General features: G+C 41.3%; 1 protein-coding gene across 16 annotated transcripts in view; it reads left to right on the forward strand.

The window, feature by feature from the left end:
* The window catches only part of NRXN3 (neurexin 3), a 1,700,445-nt gene that overhangs the window by 121,060 nt on the left and 1,558,281 nt on the right, over positions 1-21,104 (forward strand). For 12 of the 16 annotated variants that reach the window (XR_012091017.1, XM_073011214.1, XM_073011222.1 and 9 more), the window contains exon 4: positions 11,397-11,426. The exons of the other annotated variants lie outside the window; for them this stretch is intronic. Coding sequence is in view for 11 of the 12 variants with exons in the window: in XM_073011214.1 (XP_072867315.1) it covers positions 11,397-11,426 (30 nt within the window). In the remaining variant the exon portion in view is untranslated. The remainder of the gene's footprint in view (positions 1-11,396; positions 11,427-21,104) is intronic. 16 annotated transcript variants of the gene reach the window in all.

Here is a 21,104-nt window from a genome sequence, read left to right on the forward strand (position 1 = left end):
ATCCAGGCTTTGGATTATTGAGAGCAGTGGTTTGCAAACTCTGGTATGCATCAAAATCACTTGGAGAGCTAATGAATGAGATCCAGGCTTATTAAACTATGATAGTTCTCCCAGGTGGTTCTAATACAACTGAAGTTTGAGAATCACTGTTTTAAAATAAAGTCATCTTGAAGGTGAAGGGACCTGAAAGCTTCGCTCTTCACCGCAATTTTATACACCCACATATATTATGAGTAGTGTGGGAGATTGTGAAGAGGAGGTAGAAAGGAGGATGGGATGGTAATCTTCCCTTGAGTTTCCCATGGCTTTTAGGACATAGGGCTAGTAAAGCCATCATGATGATATACTATAGTCAGCTGTGTATTTTCTGGCCCCCTTATCTGCTACCATGGGAACTTGAAGGGCAGCAGTGTCTTACTCTTTGAGAACAGAGATTTATCCATGCCTGTATCCCCACTACCTGCCATATTGTAGGTGCTCATAAACCTGTGGTTAGAATCAGCATTTCAGGGAAGGAAGAGGCCCAATAGATTGTCAAGGCTCTCTGTGCACCTAATTTTTGAATCTCTTCTGTAAGAGTTAATTCAGACTTGGCTTGGACCCCTTCAGAGATGAGCAACTCATTGCTCCTTTAGCTTTTCCATTCCATTCCAACAGCACTGAATGTTTGAAAGCTCTTTCATATCCCTCATTGCTATAGCCTCCACCACCTGTATGGCTTCCAGCCCTTAGAGACACACAGAATAGCTCTAATTACACTCCTAGTGTTTGAAGACAGGGCTTTTGTCTTTAAGGATCTTCTTTTCTAAAGGCTAAAACATCTCCAGTTTTTTTTTTTTGTTTTTTTTTTTTTAAGCATTCTCCTACAAGCAGTTTTAATTCTTTCTTCTAGGTCATTGTTCTCTGAAAAATGACACATTTTATTTTCTGCATCCTTTCCAAAGAAGGATGCCCTCACCACATACAGTATTCTGATATGATTGGGATCAGTTCAGTTCATTGTAGAGTGGTCTCAGGATCCCTTTTCTGTTTGTTTGTTTGTTTTTCTTCTTTTTTGAGATGGAGTCTCGCTCTGTTGCCCAGGCTGGAGTGCAGTGGCACAATCTCAGCTCACTGCAACCTCTGCCTCCTGAGTTCAAGCGATTCTCCTGCCTCAGCCTCCTGAGTAGCTGGGATTACAGGCACACACCAACACACCTGGCTAACTTTTTATTTTTAGTAGAGATGGGGCTTTGCCATGTTGGCCAAGCTGGTCTCAAACTCCTGACCTCAGGTGATCCACCTGCCTCGGCTTCCCAAAGTGCTAGGATTACAGGCGTGAGCCACTGTGCCTGGCCTGGACTCCCTTTTTCTAGACTAGGTATCTATTAATGACAGCACCAAACATCTTAGCCTTAATAAAAAAAATTATAGTATTAATTGAACTTAATGTCAATGAAAGTCTTTACTATTGTAATGTCAATGAAAGTCTTTACTATGTTTGTGCCCATTTCTCTCCCCTTCCTGGACTTGTGCAATTGGTTTATTTGACTGAAGCTTGGGATCATTCTTTGACTTTGTTAAATCCAGCACACCGTGATCTATTTGGGTGCAGTGCTTTTATCTAGCACATCAGCTGTCCCTTCTAGCTTCATGTTATTCATGAATGAAGAACTGTTTTAGGGAAGTTCATGACAGCTGGAGAGCAAAGACTTTCTTTCCTTTGGAATGATTCTTTTCTAAAAGTCATTACTGCTGCTCCTTTAGCCCTTAGAGTGATGGGCATAACTACCTTTGTCTCTCTGTCTTCCATGGCATGAATGCATAAGGAAACCTCACCACTCCTTCCCCACTAAGAGATGGAATAGCTTGGGAATAGGCTGGAGACATTCTTTCCCCTACCCTGTAATAATTAGGCCATATAGAAGCTGTTGGTTACTCATGGGCATGATAGGAAGAAACCCTTTCTGTTCAGTTCAGCCACCATGCCATAAGAACAATATTGGTCTAGTGGCAAACAGTGAGTTGGCTGGCATGATTACATACCACAAAAGGCTTGGTGGTGAGGACAGAACATGGTAGTATCAAGGAAAGACAAAACTCAGAGGCTGGAATCTGGGCAACCCCTATCTTGGAGAATTAGCAGCAGGATCTCTCTCTTCTGAGTCTTTGGAAATCATCATCATCATCAGTCCAACTATTCGATCCATTCTCAGTGCTGTGCAAAGCTTGCAGAAAAGCCAAAATCCTGTATGTAAATCCTATATGATTATCCTGAGTGTTAGCTCATAATTGCTGTTAGGTGATTATTTGAAGCTTTGTGTAGCTTGGCTGTAGTGGTGGCAGGCTGTTGTTGAAGCCTGCCATTCTGATTATGGGTAGTGTTCTCAGGGGATTTCAACTGTATTAAAACACCATTTTTATGGGCCAAAGCCAGTCACCTATCAGCAGTTTGATACAGTTCAACCCAATATGTTGCTTGGTCTCTTTGGAGATCATCTGAATTCATAGAGGCAAAGAATCTCAGAGTTGGGAGGACTTTTTGGTAGATTTCTCGTACAACCTCATTCTGACTCTTTTTTATGGCCTTTCTGGCAAATAAAATTTCCCTTATTATTTTACCCTCTGTTCATGGCAAATGTACTTGCTTTTTATGTTTTTCATCATGCATGTACACCTTTAAAAATGCTCAATGGGGGCTGGGCGCGGTGGCTCACGCCTGTAATCCCAGCACTTTGGGAGGCCAAGGTGGGCGGATCATGAGGTCAAGAGACAGAGACCATATTGGCCCACATGTTGAAACCCCGTCTCTACTAAAAATACAACAATTAGCTGGGCATGGTGGTGTGCACCTGTAGTCCCAGGCACTTGGGAGGCTGAGGCAGGAGAATCGCTTGAACCCGGGAGGCAAAGGTTGCGGTGAGCCGAGATGGTGCCACTGCACTACAGCCTCGGCGACATAACGAGACTCATGCTTGACGGCAGCTCTCATGTTCTTCCATGAGTTTTTTACGAAGTAGCTCTCTCTTGTTTGGGCCACACATAGTGGTTCCTTGAGCTGTTCTGCATGTCAACATGTTTTGGGTCCCTCATGATACTAGGTATTCTCCTGTGGAATTAATACCCCACTTGACTAAAGCCTCTTCTAATGTATGGCAACATACACTGAACCAAAACCCTATGTCTGGCACAGACAATGCTAAGAAAAGGCGAGGCTATTGAACATTTTTATTTTGGTGGATTGAGGGTAGAGGATGGCACTTAAATGCCAAAATTTACATTTAGCCCTTAACATTACCTTTCACTTTTGCCTGTTCTCATCCTTTTGGACCCTAATTCTTATATCTAACAAATTGGTTATTTTCAGGTTGAGGTCATCACAACATCCAGACAGCATGCCGTGAATGTCTTCAGACACATCGTTGATCCAAATGTGGAGCAGGCCTAGGCTCTGCTGTGAGGAACTAGCAAACCCTGGGCAGAAAAAGTAGATTCAAGTTCATAGTGGAGGTCAGGGAATTACTCAGGGAAGGACTGGTCTGAGCCAAAATTATGGATTTTGCCTGTAATCTCAGCTACTCAGGAGGCTGAGGTGGGAGGATCGCTTGAGCCCAGAAGTTTGAGGCTGCAGTGAGCCACGACTGCACCACTGCACTCAACAGAGACCTTTTTTGAGACCTTGTCTCAAAAAAAAAAAAAAAAAAAAAAAAAAAAAGGGAGGACTTAGGTAGAAGGTTTCTTCAGACCCTTCTCCTTTCCTGTAAGCATTCTTCTCAATCCCACCCTGTCTCCTGTGCCCTCCTCCCACCCATGGTGGCAGACTTCTTCAGCCTGTATGTCTCTGACTTTCTCTATTCAAAAGCTCCTGTGCATGCCCGTCTTGGATGAGAGACGTTTAGCCTGGCTGCCCTGATGATCTCACACATGACAGTATCCATGACTGGGGAGTCTGAGTGTGTCTCAGGTTTAAATTTGCATTTTAAAGAGAGAAGTGGCTTTATGCCACTAGATAACTTGAGGAAGGAAGAATTTCAGGTTTTAGTAGATTCTGTGGATGAGGATTGAGGAAAGGGAGAAGACAGCCATTTAAAAGGGCTTCCCCTTAACTCGTCATTTACATTAGGTATATCTCCTAATGCTATCCCTCCCTGCTCCCCCCACCCCAGGACAGGCCCCGGTGTGTGATGTTCCTCCAACATGACACATGTATACATATGTAACAAACTCCACGTTGTGCACATGTACCCTAGAACTTAAAGTATATAAATAAATAAATAAATAAAAGGGTTTCCCAGGGCCCTTTAAGGCCTGCTGGGCCAGGGTCATAAATGAAGCTGATGTCTAGGCACTACTTTCTGCTTCTGGATTCTCTGAGCTATGTCTCCTTTCTTCTCCATTAGCACTGAACTAGAGGGGGTAACTGGTGTCATGGTTACCATCACAGGCTGTAAAGTCCATCTGCTGGTACTGAGTCCTGACTTCACCCCTCACTAAGGTAGTGTGACTTTAGCTCTCGGCCTCGGTTTTCTCACGTGTAAAATTAAAGGTACAGCAATGTCTTTCACATAGAGCTGTATTTAATGAGATAACATAGCCATGTCTTGTCTGTGATAAACAACCAACAGATATTAGCTGTTGTTGTAATTCTCTTTACCAAGTTAACTGAATTTCTTCTCTTCAGTGCTCAGAATGCTAAGATGTGTATTTCAACTGGAAGATTAAATTCTTCCTTTCCCAGGTCATTTTTGGGAGAGTTATCAAGCCACTTCCCTCTTTAAAATGCAAATCTGAACAACATGAGATTTTCTCTCCCTTCTCTCTTTTCCAAATTCCTGGTCACCCTACGGACACTTTTGGCTTCTGTAAATTCAGGGGCCTACCCTCTTCCCCCTTCAATATCTCCCTAGTTCTTCCAGAAACGTCAGGTGAATGTTTCTATGACCTTCTGATTTTATGTAATTACTCTTTTAAAAAGTCCTTGTGGCTTCGTAAGAATTCATCGTTGGCACTTGGCACTTGCAGCAATTAGTGACATTTAATTTCTCTACTTCACTATGAAAAAAAGAGATGATATATGTGGATTTTTCACTGAGATAAAAGTTACTCTGAAAGCGAGTGAAATAAAAGTCTTGGCAGAGATAACTTTTTTTTTCTTCTTTTCTGAATCTTTTTCTTTTCTTTTCTCCCCCTGTGAGTGACTTCCTTCCTTCCCTGAAATACTTTTGCCAATTACAAGGCCGGGGTGAAGGAAAGAAGGATGGATTTGAAAACCATCTGAGGTGGGTGGGATATTATAGATTTAAGGGGGAGACAATATTAACTTAAATGATGGAGGCCTTCAACTTCTGGCCTGGTTCCTGAACATTACATCTTCCTCTTGCCTGTTTCAGTAAATGGTTTCTATTCTCTGTATTAGTCATTCTCATGACAGGCTTCATGATGGCCACAGCCGCTTACAAATGACTTTGCTTTCATAGCCATTTCCATTTTCCCGAGCTGAAAAAGCAGCTATAGCTATCTCCATGGGGATTTTCCCAAAGGGTGTAACATAGTTTAGAGGGCCTTACGTGTACTTTGCATATAATTTACATATGATTTGCAGTCTATTCTAAGGCAGTTTCAACTTTGTATGTCTTATCTCCTGGTGATCTTTTTCTTCTCTTATTCCTCTATGTACCCTGAGAACCTGTGCGCCACAGATAGGCAGGCACAAGAAGGGTGGACTATATTAATAGGACTAGAAAGAGGGAGACGGAAGGGTCAAAAGTATCAGACATCCTGTTAGGATCCAGCTGGAGTAGCACTTTTTCAAGGTGTGACATCAAACAGGAGACATTTCCGTTGCTTTCTTATATTTCTGTAATTTTTTTTTTTGAAAGGAATTACAGTTCCGCAAGAATTTGACATTGGCAATTCTTAATTTCCTGCCTATCAAAGGGTTATCACAGCCCATCTCCTGTTCATCCTTAGGTGAACTTTAATGGTGCTGGATTTTGAGTCACAGTTGAAGATCTGTTCAAGGTCAGAGCCGATAGTGAGACTCTTTTGGAAAGATGTGGTCCTCTCGGCTTCCATGAGCCCCCGTTTTAGCCTGTGCCTTTTCTTTTGGCAGCCCTGGAATATCAAGCCCGGAATAAATGCCAAACTCCAAACCCAGCCAGGGTGCTGGTCCTAGGGCTGGCAGTGTGGCCTGGGAGATTGCTGCCCATGGGCATGCATTTTGACCCCCTGTTTCTGAGATCGACTAGAAGGTCCATCTTCATTTTTACCTCTTCCTCATGAACAACATACAGAATGCATACCTAGCATAGACTCTATTTCCTTTCTTGCTAATTATACCCTCCTCAGTTAAGATTTTTTGAGCATTATTTTCTATAATTTATGTTGGAAAACCATATAGTTCCTTTTTCTTTTTTTTTTTTGAATGTAAAATTATTTCAGCATTTATATCTTAATGTTGAATATACTTGAGAAAAAAGAACCTCCAGGATATCTTAATATCTCCCCACTCCTTCCAGGTTAAGACTCAGGGCTCCAACCCCCTTTCCTCTGGGATGTCATTCACTGACACAGGTGCTGACCCTCTCTTCCATAAAGGAGTTGTGAGAAGCCCTTATATTAATATTTGTCCTGACTCTCTCAGACTGTAGTCTTACATTGTTAAGGGCACACTGGATCTTTTGCTTGACTGATTCCTCCTTTCAGCTCTTTATATGTCAGGTAGAACTCATTATCCACACCACGTTGAATCCACCCCCCTACTCCATCCCACCTTCTTATTTCTGTTACTGTTTCCCCCAGTCTCCCATCCACCCCTCCTAAAGCATCTCATCCATCACCAAAGCCTGTTCAGTCCTCTTTTTCTTTTTCTTTCCCACAGTCATGATACTAATTTAAGCCCTTCCCCTGTAACTGATCTCTGTGCCTCCGTCTCTTTCCCTCTAATCCATCTCGTCCACAGTATTGCAAAAATAATCTTCTTCGATATCTTCCTTGGGTTTTTCTTTTGCCCACGAACCCTCGATGTCTCCCATCAGGGACAAGATCAAGTCTACTTTGCTTAGCCTTGAAACCTAAGACCTCCATACTCTGATTCTTAGGATCGTCTTTCACTTTTTCCTTATATGAACTATGCACATGTATTCATTCCTTTATTTGTATGGCATCCTATTACGTCCCAACTATGTGCCTGGCAGTGTCCTGGTTGCTTCTGAAAAACTGAACAGAAAAGTGCTTACCAATGCACGCTGTGATCATGGGAGCTCATGCTGCTACCTGGAGTGTCCTCCTTCTAAACCCTAAACCATTTTCCAAGACCGTTAAACATTCCTCTGTCCTCCAGAAACCTTTTCTGAGTGCCTGGGACCCTCTTTATAGTCCCTACTGGTCTTGTTGTCTGAATTAATCATTTGACACTTAGCAATTATCCATTCACTCCTCATTCAGTCATCAAACACACACTGAACACCTATTGTCTGTCAGGTACTATAATAAGTGTTGCCTTACATGTCAGTGTATTTTCATAGCGTAATAAAAATAATATCAACAACAACTGTTATAAAGCTCTTGTCAGGCTGGGCGTGGTGGCTCATGCCTGTAATCCCAGCACTTTGGGAGGCTGCGGCAGGCAGATCACCTGAGGTCAGGAGTTCGAGACCAGCCTGCCAACATGTGGAAACCCCATCTCTCCTAAAAATACAAAATTTAGCCAGGCATGGTGACACACACCTGTAATCCTAGCTACTCAGAAGGTTGAGGCAGGAGAATCACTTGAATCTGGGAGGCGGAGGTTGCAGTGAGCCGAGATTGCACCATTGCACTTTAGCCTGGGCAACAGAGTGAGACTCTGTCTCAAAAAAAAAAAAAAAAAAAAAAAAAAAAAAAAAAGAAAAAAGAAAAGAAAAAGCTCCTATGTGTAGGTACAAATTTATATATATTAATCCTTAAAATAACTTTAGAGGTAGGCATTATCATTAGTCAAAATTTATGATGGGAAAATCAAGGCAAAGAAATGTTTAACAACTTTCCTAGTGTCACAAGTTAGCAAGTAGCACAGATGGAAATCAAATCTGGCTCTGAAGTCCTTGATCCCCCATGCATCACTGTCAGGTATCAGTATATATGTCAAATGTGTGTGTGTGTAAATATAAGCACATGCATACCTTCCCAGCTAGACTGAACTCTAGAGGTCAGAGATGATATCCCGCACTTACTTGTATCCCCACTAGTCTATGCATGTGGTAGATACATGAATTGTTTGGATAATTGGTTGTTGGTACTTCCATTCACTGTTGAGGGGCTTGAGATTTTTAGCAGCAAGTAGGAGTGTTTGAGGTAGAAGGCGGAGAAGCAGAATTTCAAAATAGACCTGGGCATGATGGAATTCTTGGTTTCTAGTTTTTAACTCTGCAAGCTCTGAGGACAGGTTTGTGCAAGGAAATGTACTGATTTTGTAAAAGCCCTTGAAAGTGGAAGAAAATTCTTTTCTCAAAAAGCAAAATAAAACAAATCATATTATGGTTACATGGTTTCTCCCCCCAATCCTGTTTCCTGTCACACTGATTCATATCCATTTTGCTTTATTGGCTATAAAAACAAAGTTTTGGCATCAGGATTGCATATCTCGTTTTCTGGCCTAGTATTTCTATTTAAGGGTTTTATAAGTTGAATATGAACATTTTATTTGAGTGGCAATACTGCAACTACATATGTAGTTTAATAAAACCTAATAAGTACATATTTGAATTTTTAAAACACAGGTGGTGAGTTATTTGCATTTTAAACGGATTCTTCCCTTTGTGAAAGGGTCCACTGCAGGTTTCTATTAAATATCCAATTCCCCTTAGTGCATTTATTATTTTTTTATTTTTTATTTTTTATTTTTTATTTTTTATTTTTTTTGAGATGGAGTCTTGCTCTGTCGCCCAGGCTGGAGTGCAGTGGCCGGATCTCAGCTCACTGCAAGCTCCACCTCCCGGGTTCACGCCATTCTCCTGCCTCAGCCTCCCGAGTAGCTGGGACTACAGGCGCCCGCCACCTCGCCCGGCTAGGTTTTTGTATTTTTTAGTAGAGACGGGGTTTCACCGTGTTAGCCAGGATGGTCTCGATCCCTTAGTGCATTTATTATACGATTTAATTTACCAAAACGTGATTTATAGGCCACTCTAAAGGGGTGGCTCTCAAGTTCCAGTAAGCATGGGAATCACTTGGGCAACTGGTTTAAAATTGAGATCTGGCCCCCATTCCTTCCCAAAATTCTGATTCATTAGGTCTTAGGTGAAGCCCAAGATCTTTGTTTTTAAATAATCATCTCCAGGTGGCCAATATAGATCGTCAGTGAAATACACTTTTTGGGAAGCACAAGATAAGGCGCAACTGTAGGGGTTTTTACGAGGCTTGAATCCCCTCTTACTACCAAATGTCCTGTTCACTCTTTATCTGGCAAATTTTAAAAATACGAACATGGGTCAAATAAAGACTCTTCCATCTCTTTCATACTCACTTCTTCCTGCAGCTGCCAAACATCTTTAATCTCGGGAGTGAAATGTTTGCCCTTTTTAACGCTGTATTTGACTCTTAGGTAGCTCTTCAGATCATCTTTATCCTTGTTTTTTTTTTTTTTTTCCCTCTCTCTCTTTTTTTTTTTTTTTGAGACAAGGTCTTGCTCTGTCACCCAGGCTGGAGTGCAGTGGTGCGATCACAGCTCAATGTAGCCTCAAACTTCTTGGCTCAAGCGATCCTCCCACCTCAGTGCCTACCCAAGTAGCTGGGGCTACAGGCATACACCACCACCCCAGCTAAGTTTTTAATTTTTATTTTGTAGAGACGGGGTTTCACTATGTTGCCCAGGCTGGTTTTGAACTCCTGGACTCAAGCTATTCTCCTGCCTTCATCTCCCAAAGTGCTAGGATTACAGGTGTGAGCCACTCTTGTGAGGGTCACCTACTGAATTCATACACCTGTTCTGTCCCTGTTTCCCTTGCCACATACTCCAACAGACATTTTAAGAACAGTTATTTCTATGGAAGTTTCTCTTAATCAAGTCTAGGGCCTTTTCTCCTGTCTTCTTACTATACCCTTCCCCACAAAGACACAAAAAGAATTTTTTGAACAAAACAAATCATGAGAATGACTTGTTTTGTCATGATTTCATTCTTCCATGAATATTTATTCTGCTCCTAGAGCAACAAATACTAAAATTGTCTATTTAAAATATTATTATAGTTTAATGAAATTTGTTTAAAAAATAGACCCCATGACATTTGTGGCACGTGTATCTGTGTATTTAACATATCATTGATCTTTTAAAAGTTGGTTGCTTGACCTATATTTTGTCTCTGATTACTTTTCTAAATCTCTAGTAATCTCCAAAAACATTTAGAGATTTCCATACTTTAGAGTTTTTTTTTTTCCTTTATTAATCCTCTATATCCCTGAATTTTGCTCAGAGTGAAGGTTCTCTGGAGTGATTTGGATATTGTCAAATATCTCCAGTAATAACAGAACCAATACAAGAGCAGATAACTGGTACAGTTGGTTCCTGGTTGAAAATCTTTTCTTTTTAATAGATTTATCAAGGCTTGTGCTTTCCTGAACCAAGAAGCTCTTAATATCCCTGTTTGCCTTCCATAATAATATAACCAGAGATTCTCTTATCTATTTACTTGGAATTTACATAGCTTTTATAACCATTCAGTGTTGGGCTAGTCCTCCCTGATCAAGTGTGGAGGCCTTTCCAGGAAAGATGGTAGGGGAGAAGTGGAAGAATTGGTGTCATTGTCCCTGGGCTAACATGACAGTGATAGAAACAGTTCCAGGTTGTCTGAGCAACTCTTGCAAGCAGGAACTTATTTGGTACATTCCATATGATTCAATTTTTGTAGAAAAGACTATCTAGAGGAAAAAAAATTGGATGGTAGTCTCTGAAAGGTGGGATTGCAACTGATATTTTTATTTTTATTCTGATGATTTTTCCCAAGTTTCTACAGTGACTGTGTATTACTATTATAAGTAATTTAAAAGAAAGAAACCAACTTTACCTGGCATCTTAAGTCTGCTTCCCAAGGGACTTAATCTTTAACAGATCTATCACAAATCCTACTTATTGCACAGAACAATGGTAAAAGGAAAGTTCTCGAGATTAGGCCCAGAGCAGTTCCACAAACACAAGACTGTAAGCTAGAAAGCCAGGCTTTCTGCCCAGTAGCAGGAAGGCTGGGGTGTCCATGCTTGTTGCATGTCCCAGGATATGTGCATGTGGAGTCTGTGATGTGTGAGCAAGCGTGTGGCCCTTGCCACTTCTTTTTCCACTCAAGAATTAAGATTGTATTGCTTTTGAGATTTTAACTTTGTCTTCTTTCTTTTTTTCTTTACCCTTCCCCACTCCTCTTCCCTTTCTCCCTTTTTCTCTTCCTCAGGCCTCTCCCACCTCATGATGAGTGAACAAGGTAGGTGCTTTGTGCCTGTGGTCCTGCAGCTGCCTGAACCGCTTGCCTCCCTGCCTCTGGCTGGTCACAGAGCCTCATCATCACTGGCAGGCCATTCGCTGCCTGTCCTTCCTGCATTGGGCCAGGCTGGCTGCAGGACCCTCCGCAATGGGGGTGGGGGCACCTTCCTTGATGCATCATGGTTTCCCATCCCCATTGTCCCCTTGGCTTCTCCATTCTCCACCGCCATTTGTCATTTTGGGCGCTGGCCCTGCTGGGCTGCATCCAAGAGGGAAGCATGAAACCAGGCATGACGGTGTCGATAATGGGGGTGAATGAAGCTAATTTCAGAGCAACCAAGCGGTTAACTTCCTCCTGCTCCTCCCTAGGCCCCATGCCGGGGCTCCAGGATGGGGGAGAGGAGCTGGGCTCCTCCCTGAATTTCCCTCTGAGGAACGGTTTGCTTTTTGTCTTCCCCTCCATTCCACTGCCCATAATGATCTGCTCTCCATGGTCAAAGGAAGCCCTTGGGGGTTTGACTGTTTTCAGTTTTATATAAAAGCAAAAACCACCTAAAGAACATGTTAATGTCCTCATGGCAGAATTCTAACTCATTATACACCCTGAAGAAAACTGCATATAAAGATCTGTAAATTCAGCATCTGCAACCTAAAATATTCAAATATGCAAGGAATGAACTGTGCAGGAAATTCAGCTCAGCTAAGCACAGGGTGGGCTGTGAATGAAGTCTTTTTCTCCTAAATAAAAATTTTCCACATTATCAGCCTAAATCAGGAGTTGAGAGCTGAGCCTACTTAAAATTGTCTTTTCCTTCACAGTTCAATTGCTGCTATTGTGTTTCTTCTGAGCTTTGGGATGATTGCAAGATTGGTCTACCTGCCTTGCCCTATAACCAAAAACTCTAATTTTTCTTGACTATGTCTTGTTGAAATATACGTGGGACTCAGTACCTCTTTCGGAGGACCAAAGAAAAGGGGAAAGAGGGATAATTCCATATATTCCTGTTTTTCTTGATCTCATGAGGAGGGTGGGACTTCCCCTCCCCTGCTTCCTGACATTGAGTCCATCAGACATTTTTGACATAAAGGGCAGTATCATCAAATCAAGGAACTGCCCAAGGCTGGAAGAAGTTTGTTTATGGCATCCAGTTAGCTCTGGAAATGGGCAGTCAAGGGCATCCTGAACTGACAAAGCAAGGTAAGGAGGAAGCCTACTTTTCCAATGTAAATGCATCCTCCATACCTAAGCCAAGATCAGTGGTGTGGACTTCAGCAATTTCAGTAAAGAGATGATTTGGTAGAGAGCATATGTCAAAAAATAGAACTGGGAGAGGAGATCAGGTGAGTTCTCTAGTATTAGAAGGCGCTCCAGAAGAGGCTGAGATCAAGTTTCTATTCTTGCAGTTTAGCCGGGGAGGGAAGGGCCAACAGCAAGTGATTATGAGGGGGACATGAGTAGGGGATGTGCCTGATGTTGAGCAGTGTCCAGGTAGCTTGAGAGAGTCAAGCACATCTCTTTGAGGAACCAAGCTCTATGAATTGCTGGAATTTGATGACTCAACTTTGGTGACAAGTTACACCAGCAAAAGCAGACTCTTAGAGTCCCAATAACCTCCCCCTACATTGTTTTTTCCCCTCCTACATTCTTTAGCCTTATGCTTCCAGGTGCCCCTCAGGAGTCCTCCAAGCTTTATAGTAGCCTGGAGAACTGAGTGCATCACATCATAGGACAGAGTGTGGCAGGTGGAATAAGCTGATGGGGACTTCCTTGATCTTGATTTAGCTTATTGCAGACACACTGATGCAGCATGGATATCTTGGAAGGTTAAATCCCAACACTGGTATAAAAAACATTTGGACAGCCTATATTTTATTCCTTATGCACAACACAGAGCTTCAAATACAACCATGCTCTGGGGGAATAAGTCTGGTACCTTCTAGAAAGAGAGAAAGAAATAATGACAGACATGGATGTTGTGAATTCCTCTTTCAAGAGGTTTTCAAGAAAGGATGCAGAATTCTTCTGGGTGACTGGTGCTGCTAATATTTTAAGTTGTAACTTGAAGTTTAATCTGTTTTTAAGGCGGTCCTTTGACTGCATTCCTCTTCCTTTCATTCTTTTTCATTTCCTATCCCCTTATCTGTTCTCACCCATTTGATGATTACCTAAAAAACTGATACTCTTCTTCTCACCAGTACTCCTTTCCTTTTCCTTATTCCTTCAACATGAAAAAAGGAGGTTTCTGTCTGGTTTCCACTGAATCTTATTAATTTGTTTTTGATGCCCATAAATATGTGTGGAAATATTTACATATGTTGTCTGTACACCACCTATACATGTATGTTATACTCTTGGTCCTCATAACTCATATTAATGTTAGGAAAATACAGGAGAACCTATCTTCTCTGAGATGTTCCCTAATCATTTTTACATTAAGTGCATGCAATTTCACGTACATGTGGCTGTGCAGTGCTTTTTGCATGCAGACTTTGTCATGTTTCTGAGGATGGGACTGAGAAGAAATGAATGGGATGGAGCTTAAACATGAAGCTGAGGGAGCAGCCTTGCTGGTCACAGCGTTTACTGCTTGTTTAAACTTCCACGTTGTATGTTTGTTTTGCGCTGCCTCCTCAGGATGTTGCAATGCTACTGCCTTTACTGTTGCGAGTTTTTGTTTTGTGTGTTTTACATCTCTTTGTGTGTCTGCAGTGTGCTGACGTTTGACTCTCCTTGCTCTCTCTGTCTCTCTCTCTCTCTCTCTCTCTCTTGCCGCCTCCATGGTGGGACACCATGCTTCCTCTACTTACTTGGACCTTCATTTCTGTAGGTAGAAGTAAAGGTAGAGCTCACTTTACTTTTATCATTATAACTATCAATCTGCGTCTTGAAATATTCATGCATCCAAGAGGATTGTCGATTCTGAATACAGTCCAGATTATAAATTAATGGTTTTAACAACAACAGAAAAAATAAGAATAAAAATAAAAAGCCAATGCTATCATTTCCCTTCAGTGCACTTCATGTTCAGTGTTTGGGGATGATTCTGTATTGGCCTGCCTCACTCTAAACTGAGGGCGGGCCTTCTGCATGATCTTGTACTCTTTCTAGCAGGAATGGGGGACTCTGAAAGTGGTTACGCAGTGTGGGGAAGATACATGTTACTTCCATGCAGGGTGTTCTAAGATCCCCTACTAGTAAATATAGAGGGAACAGGGGAAGTATGAAATTATGCATCATTATTGCTATTACTTGAAATAACTGAATTTGGGGATAACATTGGTGGGGGAAGGATGGTAGACGAGAAAGGGAGAGTATTGGTGAATTGCCTGAAATTTTATTTAATGTGGAATTGCAAGGGGGGATATTTATTTATTTATCTTTTTTTCCTGTGTTGTATTTCCTGTATATGTGGGATTTGGAATTTTCTGATGGGGTGATGGGCTCAGAAGGGTGGGATTGGGAGGGTGTAAAAGAACACAGGAATGAAAATGTGTTATACAGTCAGGAGGAAGAGGAGAAAGAGGTAATGTAGGATTTTTACTTACAAAGCCAGCCTTTTGCCAGGTGGGCAGAGAAAAGGAGAGAGGCTGAGCGCGCGAGCTTGTGCCAGCACTCTGACATGCCTTTCATCGCGTCACACCTTTGGGTAACGCATCCATTTCTAATCAAAGCTCTCAGAGACCCAAGCCTAGAGAACCTGGCTCACCAGCTCAAATTGGATTAGTTGTTCAGGAGTGAAGGGAGAGGTTAACTGATAAATTATAAATATGTGTCTGCATCTAGTCTTCCCTGCTTCCTCCTTCACTCTGCAGCCCCTATCTCAATGAGTATGTGTGCTGTCTCTTCCTTCAAAGACTGGCAAGTAACAGAAGTAGGAAATGTGTTTTATGCCATGAGGATGTTGAAGAAAGAAGGGAGGAAAGAAGTTATTGAAAGCATGGATTCAATGACGTGTCTGTGAGCTGGCTATCTCTTATTTGAGTTTTATGCTTTTCTGGGTCTTTGAAAAGTTATGTATGGTTGCCTTGGAAGCAGTTCAGTCCTTTCCACTTTGGGGTTGGTTGATTGCCTGTTCCTTTTATGCAAATCCCAGGTGGCTTCATTCTCAGAAATCTGTCATGGGGAACCCTTACCCCATTGCTAAGTTGGTGTCTTTTGAAAGGAGGTAGGTGGAAAAGCGGGGAGAGGAAGAGGAATAAATGATTACAGGGCTACATCTGGCTGTATCTCCACCTCACCACTGACGCTACTCAGTGGAAGGCACTGGTGATCTCAGAGGCACAGCCACCAATCTGCCTAGGACTCAGCTTTTCTGATGCATGTGGCGCTGTTGCCTCTTCTCTCAATGGCAACGCATTAGAGTCAGTCTCTGTCTCCTTGTCTTTCCCTAATCCCCTACAACATCCCATAAAATAGATGTTTTAAGTGCTTTTTAGATTTTGCACGTGAGTATCTTCTTTCTCTGAGTCACTGCTACTACCACTACTAGAAGCTGTTAACACTTACGGAGTACTCGTCATGCACCAGCCATTGTGCTATATGGTTAATGGACTTGTCACACTTAACGCTCATAACTCGTCTGTGAGGTAGGTGGTGGCATTATTCTTGTTTTATGGATAAGAACAATAAGGCTCAGAGTCAGATAACATAAGTTGATGACTACTAAGTGAGAATGGAACCCAGGATCTGTGCCCCTAACCCCTACTCTTCACTGCCTCTCCCGGATACAAGGGTGCCCTCCATGTTTAAGCCTTCTAGCTACCTCTCTACTGACCTGTCATAAGTTCCAGCCTACCACCTTGCATTCTCTGTAACATACGTCTATGTAAATGCCCCACAAAGGGAGGCACCTCAGTAGGCGCAAAGTCAACCTTCATATCATCTGCCCACAAACCAGCTTCCCTTTATGATGTCTCCCCGTTTGTTAATGCAGTTCCCACTCGCCTTATCACTGGGTGTGAAACCCAGGAATTACTTTCTATCATTCTCCTTCCTGAACCTTCCTACTCCCAGGCAATTGGTAGAGAGAGAGCTTGTTGAGACTCTCCTCCGGAAAGTCTCTTGCATCTCTACTGTCAGCTCCCTGGATCAGTTTCCAGTTAGCACTTACTCAATTATTGCCCTCTCCTAATTAGTCTTTCTGCCTCTATTCTCTTCCAGTCTATTCAGTGGTTGAGAATTGCTTAAACTCTGCCACCCACCAAATGGAGTGCAGGATTAGTTATCCCACTTTCAAAGCCTTCCCTTATATGGTCCTGTTTACCTTTATCCTGCTCCTCTGTTAAGTTTAGCTACAAAATTGCTGCTCCAGCCAAGTGGAATACCAAATAACCTCTCTAGAATTTCCTCATCTCTTACCTTTGCTTATTCTGTTTCTCTACCTTCTAACAGCCCCTCATCCCCTTTTTTCTGCCTGTTGAAAAATACATATATTTCATTTCTTATGTGACATTTTCCTTGAATGCTTCATTCAGAGTTGGGCTCTTCCTCCATGTACCTCTCTAACAATTTATATGGAAGTTAATTGGGAATTGGACCACTCCCCTCTACTAGATTGCACATATGTTGAAGACAAACATATTCATTTGTTAACATCCAGATGTGTCTGGCATAGTGTGTTCCATGCAGAAAGGACTCAGAATCTCTAATCCTCTTATTCTGCTGTCGTTTATCTTCCTGAAAGTGAAAATAAAGCAAAATTAAAATTAAATCAGGTCATGTAGCTCACCTGTTCCAAAGTTTTAGGTAGATTCTTGTTGTATAATTGTCAAGGTGCCTTCCCTGCTTTATTTTCAGTGGGCATACCCCCTCTGCCCACCATCACCCCTGCCAGCTCCCCCATCTCCCAAAGTCCCCAAGTCACTCTGCTTGCATCCACACTGTGTTCTCCCGCCTTTGGACTTTTGCTCAAGCTCTACTACTCTCTTTCTTGAATGTCCTTGAACATGCTTCTCCCTCTTATACTTGAAGATCCAAGGCTCCTAGGTCTGCCAGACTTTGTGCTGTGTTATAAGGTAACTATGCCAAACTGCCTTGAGTCACATTTACTCATGTGTTTCAATCCACTCCCCACAACCTGTCCCACAAAAGACCAAGACCTGTGTCTTTGCTCTCTCTGTCACTCGTTCTACACAAACTCAGTACTAGGACCAGAGTTGTACTTAATGAATGCTTACAAAATTAAGTAATGGTTTAACTGAACTAAACAACTGATTTTAGATATAGGGGGAGGGGAGATGGACAGGATTAGATTTTCAGTGCTGATATTAGTAATGAAATCACTCTACTTACTAACATGTGTTCTTTATCACAACCCTCATGACCCCAAATCACTAAGCAAAGGAGCCCCAATGGGTCATGAAATGAGACCATGTGTTCTGTCTCCAGTTCCCTCCTCACTAAGGCCTTCTCTGGCCCTGTGTGTGCAAGTGTCAGAGGGAAAATTTTATAGATTACACCAGAATAAACATGGGAGAGGTCTTGAATTTATTCTTAGACATTTGTCAGAGAAAAGAAGGAATATACCTCAGATGTTGTCATTCTTTTAAAGCTGATTGATGAAGTAGTAAATCCATAATGGAAAGAATTGTCAAGTTAAATCTACAGAACTGAGCAAGGTGGGTAGGCTATAACAAAAACCACTCTGTTCAGGAGGCCGTTGGGCAGGACATGGCCAAAAACAAGCGCAAACTTACCTAGAAGTGGCTCACACAGAGGACTTCAGCAACTAGCCTTGGTCAGCTGTTCTGAAAGCCCCCATTTAAGTGTTGAGAGTATATTTTGGCCTTCTTCCCCTTCTTCTAGTCCATTTAGGGATTACCTATTCTGGATGAGGTTACCAAATACCTTCCCTTGAAACTGAACTCAGGGCAGGGGTCACAGACCCAAAAGCCAGCAGGGTCCTGACCAGTATTATGAAGTAGACCTGGGGATAAATAGTGTCCTAGTGTAAGAGAAGCAATAGGTCATGGTGGGAATCATGACAAACTGGAGAGCGCAAGTGCCATCAAAGGCAGCAGCCTCCACTCTGCTCCAGCTGATCGCTGCCACGCAAGGATACAGGCACAGTCACCAGATGCTCAAGAAAAGCCAGAAGTGGACGTGATAAAAATGTCATCTCAAGGTATCTTCTCCTCTATACGTATGTATGAACACACACACAGGTGTGTACCTGTGTGCCAGATGATTTGGTGCATGAGCCGTAAGTTTTTTACCTTTGGTTTGAGAATAAGGGAGGAGAAAAAGATGCCTTCAAAATTTCTTACTGGATGTCAGTAGTGGGAGGTAGTTTGATTAATTTTCTGTTTGACCATTGCTGTGATCAGTTACCAGGAATCCTTCCTACCCTTGGCACTACCTTCAGAGAGGCTGGTCTGTGTTGGGTAAAGTTGCTTTTGTAGAGTGGTGTGGGAAAGTGTGGGGAGGGTATGGAGAATGCAGAGCCTGACCTGGAAGAGAGGTATCTGACATCTTCAACAATGATCAAGAACTGATTTTTAAACCTTTAGGGCAGCCGGGGCAGCAGGGGAATTTTGTTTCTTTTTCCCTTTGCGCTACAGAGTTTTGTATTCACTGGATTAGATAGTGTTGACCCTAAGATCTATTCTAGTCCTTTAGAGTTTAGAAGGCCCTTTTGATTTGTTTATGTGTATTTTTCCCATGTAGATTTGATCACTGGCCTTCTAATGCTAAGCTAATCAACACTGGCCAAACTGGAAAGGGATAATCAAGCTACATGAATTTGAACATGATTTCATGTAGATTGCATTTTACTGGTAATAACATTAAGAAAGCTGATTTGAGGAGTTGAACCCCGTCTTGTCCCTGCTGGGACTTGAGAGCCCTGAAAATAAGTTACTGCCTTGATAGCCAACTGTGTATGCAAATTCATTTACTAATGCCAGCTACTAATTATGAAAATAAACTCATCTGTGCTCTATAAATATCTAATTATAATAAAATAGGGGCAGTATTACATTTCCATCTCTTGTCTCATCTGTTTCTCATCCACCACTGATTTGTCCTCTTGACAATGAATATAAAATCGCTTTGTTTTTTGAAGAAGCCTGTTTTCCCTGTATGTTTTCTTCTTCTAATGTTTTGAAAGTCTGTGGGGGAAAATAGGTTTATTTTAAACATAAAAAGTAAATTGCTTGATTTTAGCAGCTCTGTATTTTTGGCAGTGATGTCTTTGAGACAGTGCTTGAAAAATATGAAAAGTGTGTTTTTTTCTTGTTTAGAAATTTTCACTGGACACCAGACATTTTTTGCATGGATGTTTCTTGGAACATTCAAAAAAGTGTTAATGTGAACAGAAGATTTATTAATAAAATGTACAATGTATCAGTAGAATGTTTTAATTAAATTCCAATTGACAATACATAAAAGAAATTATTTCTCAGATTTTGAAACAACATATCTGTTTCCTCCTCCTCAATGATCAATTTGGATTTATTGATTACTTATAGATTTTATGTCTGTGTATATATGTCATAAAACACTTTCTCCTCTAAGGTATGAATAATGATCTATCCTTTGCTTATCTAGTTGAGTTGATTAACCTTAGAAGATATATAATTTTCAACTGTAGATCAATATGTATACACACATAAATCTGACTTTGATAGCACCTACAGGCAAAGAATGTTTGGAATTGTGTTGTCTTTAAGATACATCTCATTTGCAAAGACTTTGAAAGAATAGTCTGATGGAAAGATATTTAATGAGAGAACAAGCACAGTGCATTTCCCCATGTGCTTAGGCTTGTACATGCTATCGTCTGTTTCTTAGTTGTGTAGGGCAGTGTATATCTGAGTATAGGTACAATTTGTGCAAATACATATTAATAGGCTTATACTGGTATATTGTGTTTTTATATGTAGTTGCCATTTGTAGGTGTACTGAAAATAATAGATTCCAGGGTGACATGTATCAGAATTTAGCAGATCCTCTGCTATAATATTAGAAAAGCAATGCATATTTGGCATTCAACAAATATTGATGGAGAGCCAGCGATATGCTAGGTACTGAGTATACAGAAACTGAGCAAACATAGACCCAGCCCTCTGACACCTTGCTCACAGTCAATGGGAGTTTGAAAATAGCTTTCAGATGTAACAAACACCTCTCTTCAAGTAAAAAGTCTTAAATGCACTGTTTTAAATGTATTTTTATATATGCAGTTTTTAAATTAATTTTTTATTTTAAACGGAAATTGTTAGGTAATCATTTAGTCAGATCACCCATGCTTTACATTATCAGAATCAGAAAAGAAAATGTGCTTTGTGTGTGAACACATAGGGAATTTTTTATTTGCTTGTCATTTATTTGCTTACTGGGGATCACATACACAGTGCAAAGTATATAAAAGGCATGTTCTGAAGCATACAGCTTGAAGCTTTTTTTTTTTTTTAACCTCTGTATAGCTATGTAAATACCATCCAAATCAAGAAATAGAATATGCCCATCACTATAAGGTTCCACTGTGACCCTTTCTGCCATTTTTCTTTATTAATTGATTTATTTTTTTAAAAAATTGCCATTTATCTTTAATAAATACATGTATTTTCCCCACTCAATCCAAAATTGTGTTTATCCGTGTAATAATCAGTAGGCAGGCTCTAGGTTGCTTAACTTTCTTTAAGAAGGATTAACCTTGTGAGACACCCAGGCAGTGTG

The sequence above is a fragment of the Chlorocebus sabaeus genome, chromosome 24, assembly GCF_047675955.1.
Source record: "Chlorocebus sabaeus isolate Y175 chromosome 24, mChlSab1.0.hap1, whole genome shotgun sequence".
Classification (NCBI taxonomy): Eukaryota; Metazoa; Chordata; class Mammalia; order Primates; family Cercopithecidae; genus Chlorocebus; species Chlorocebus sabaeus.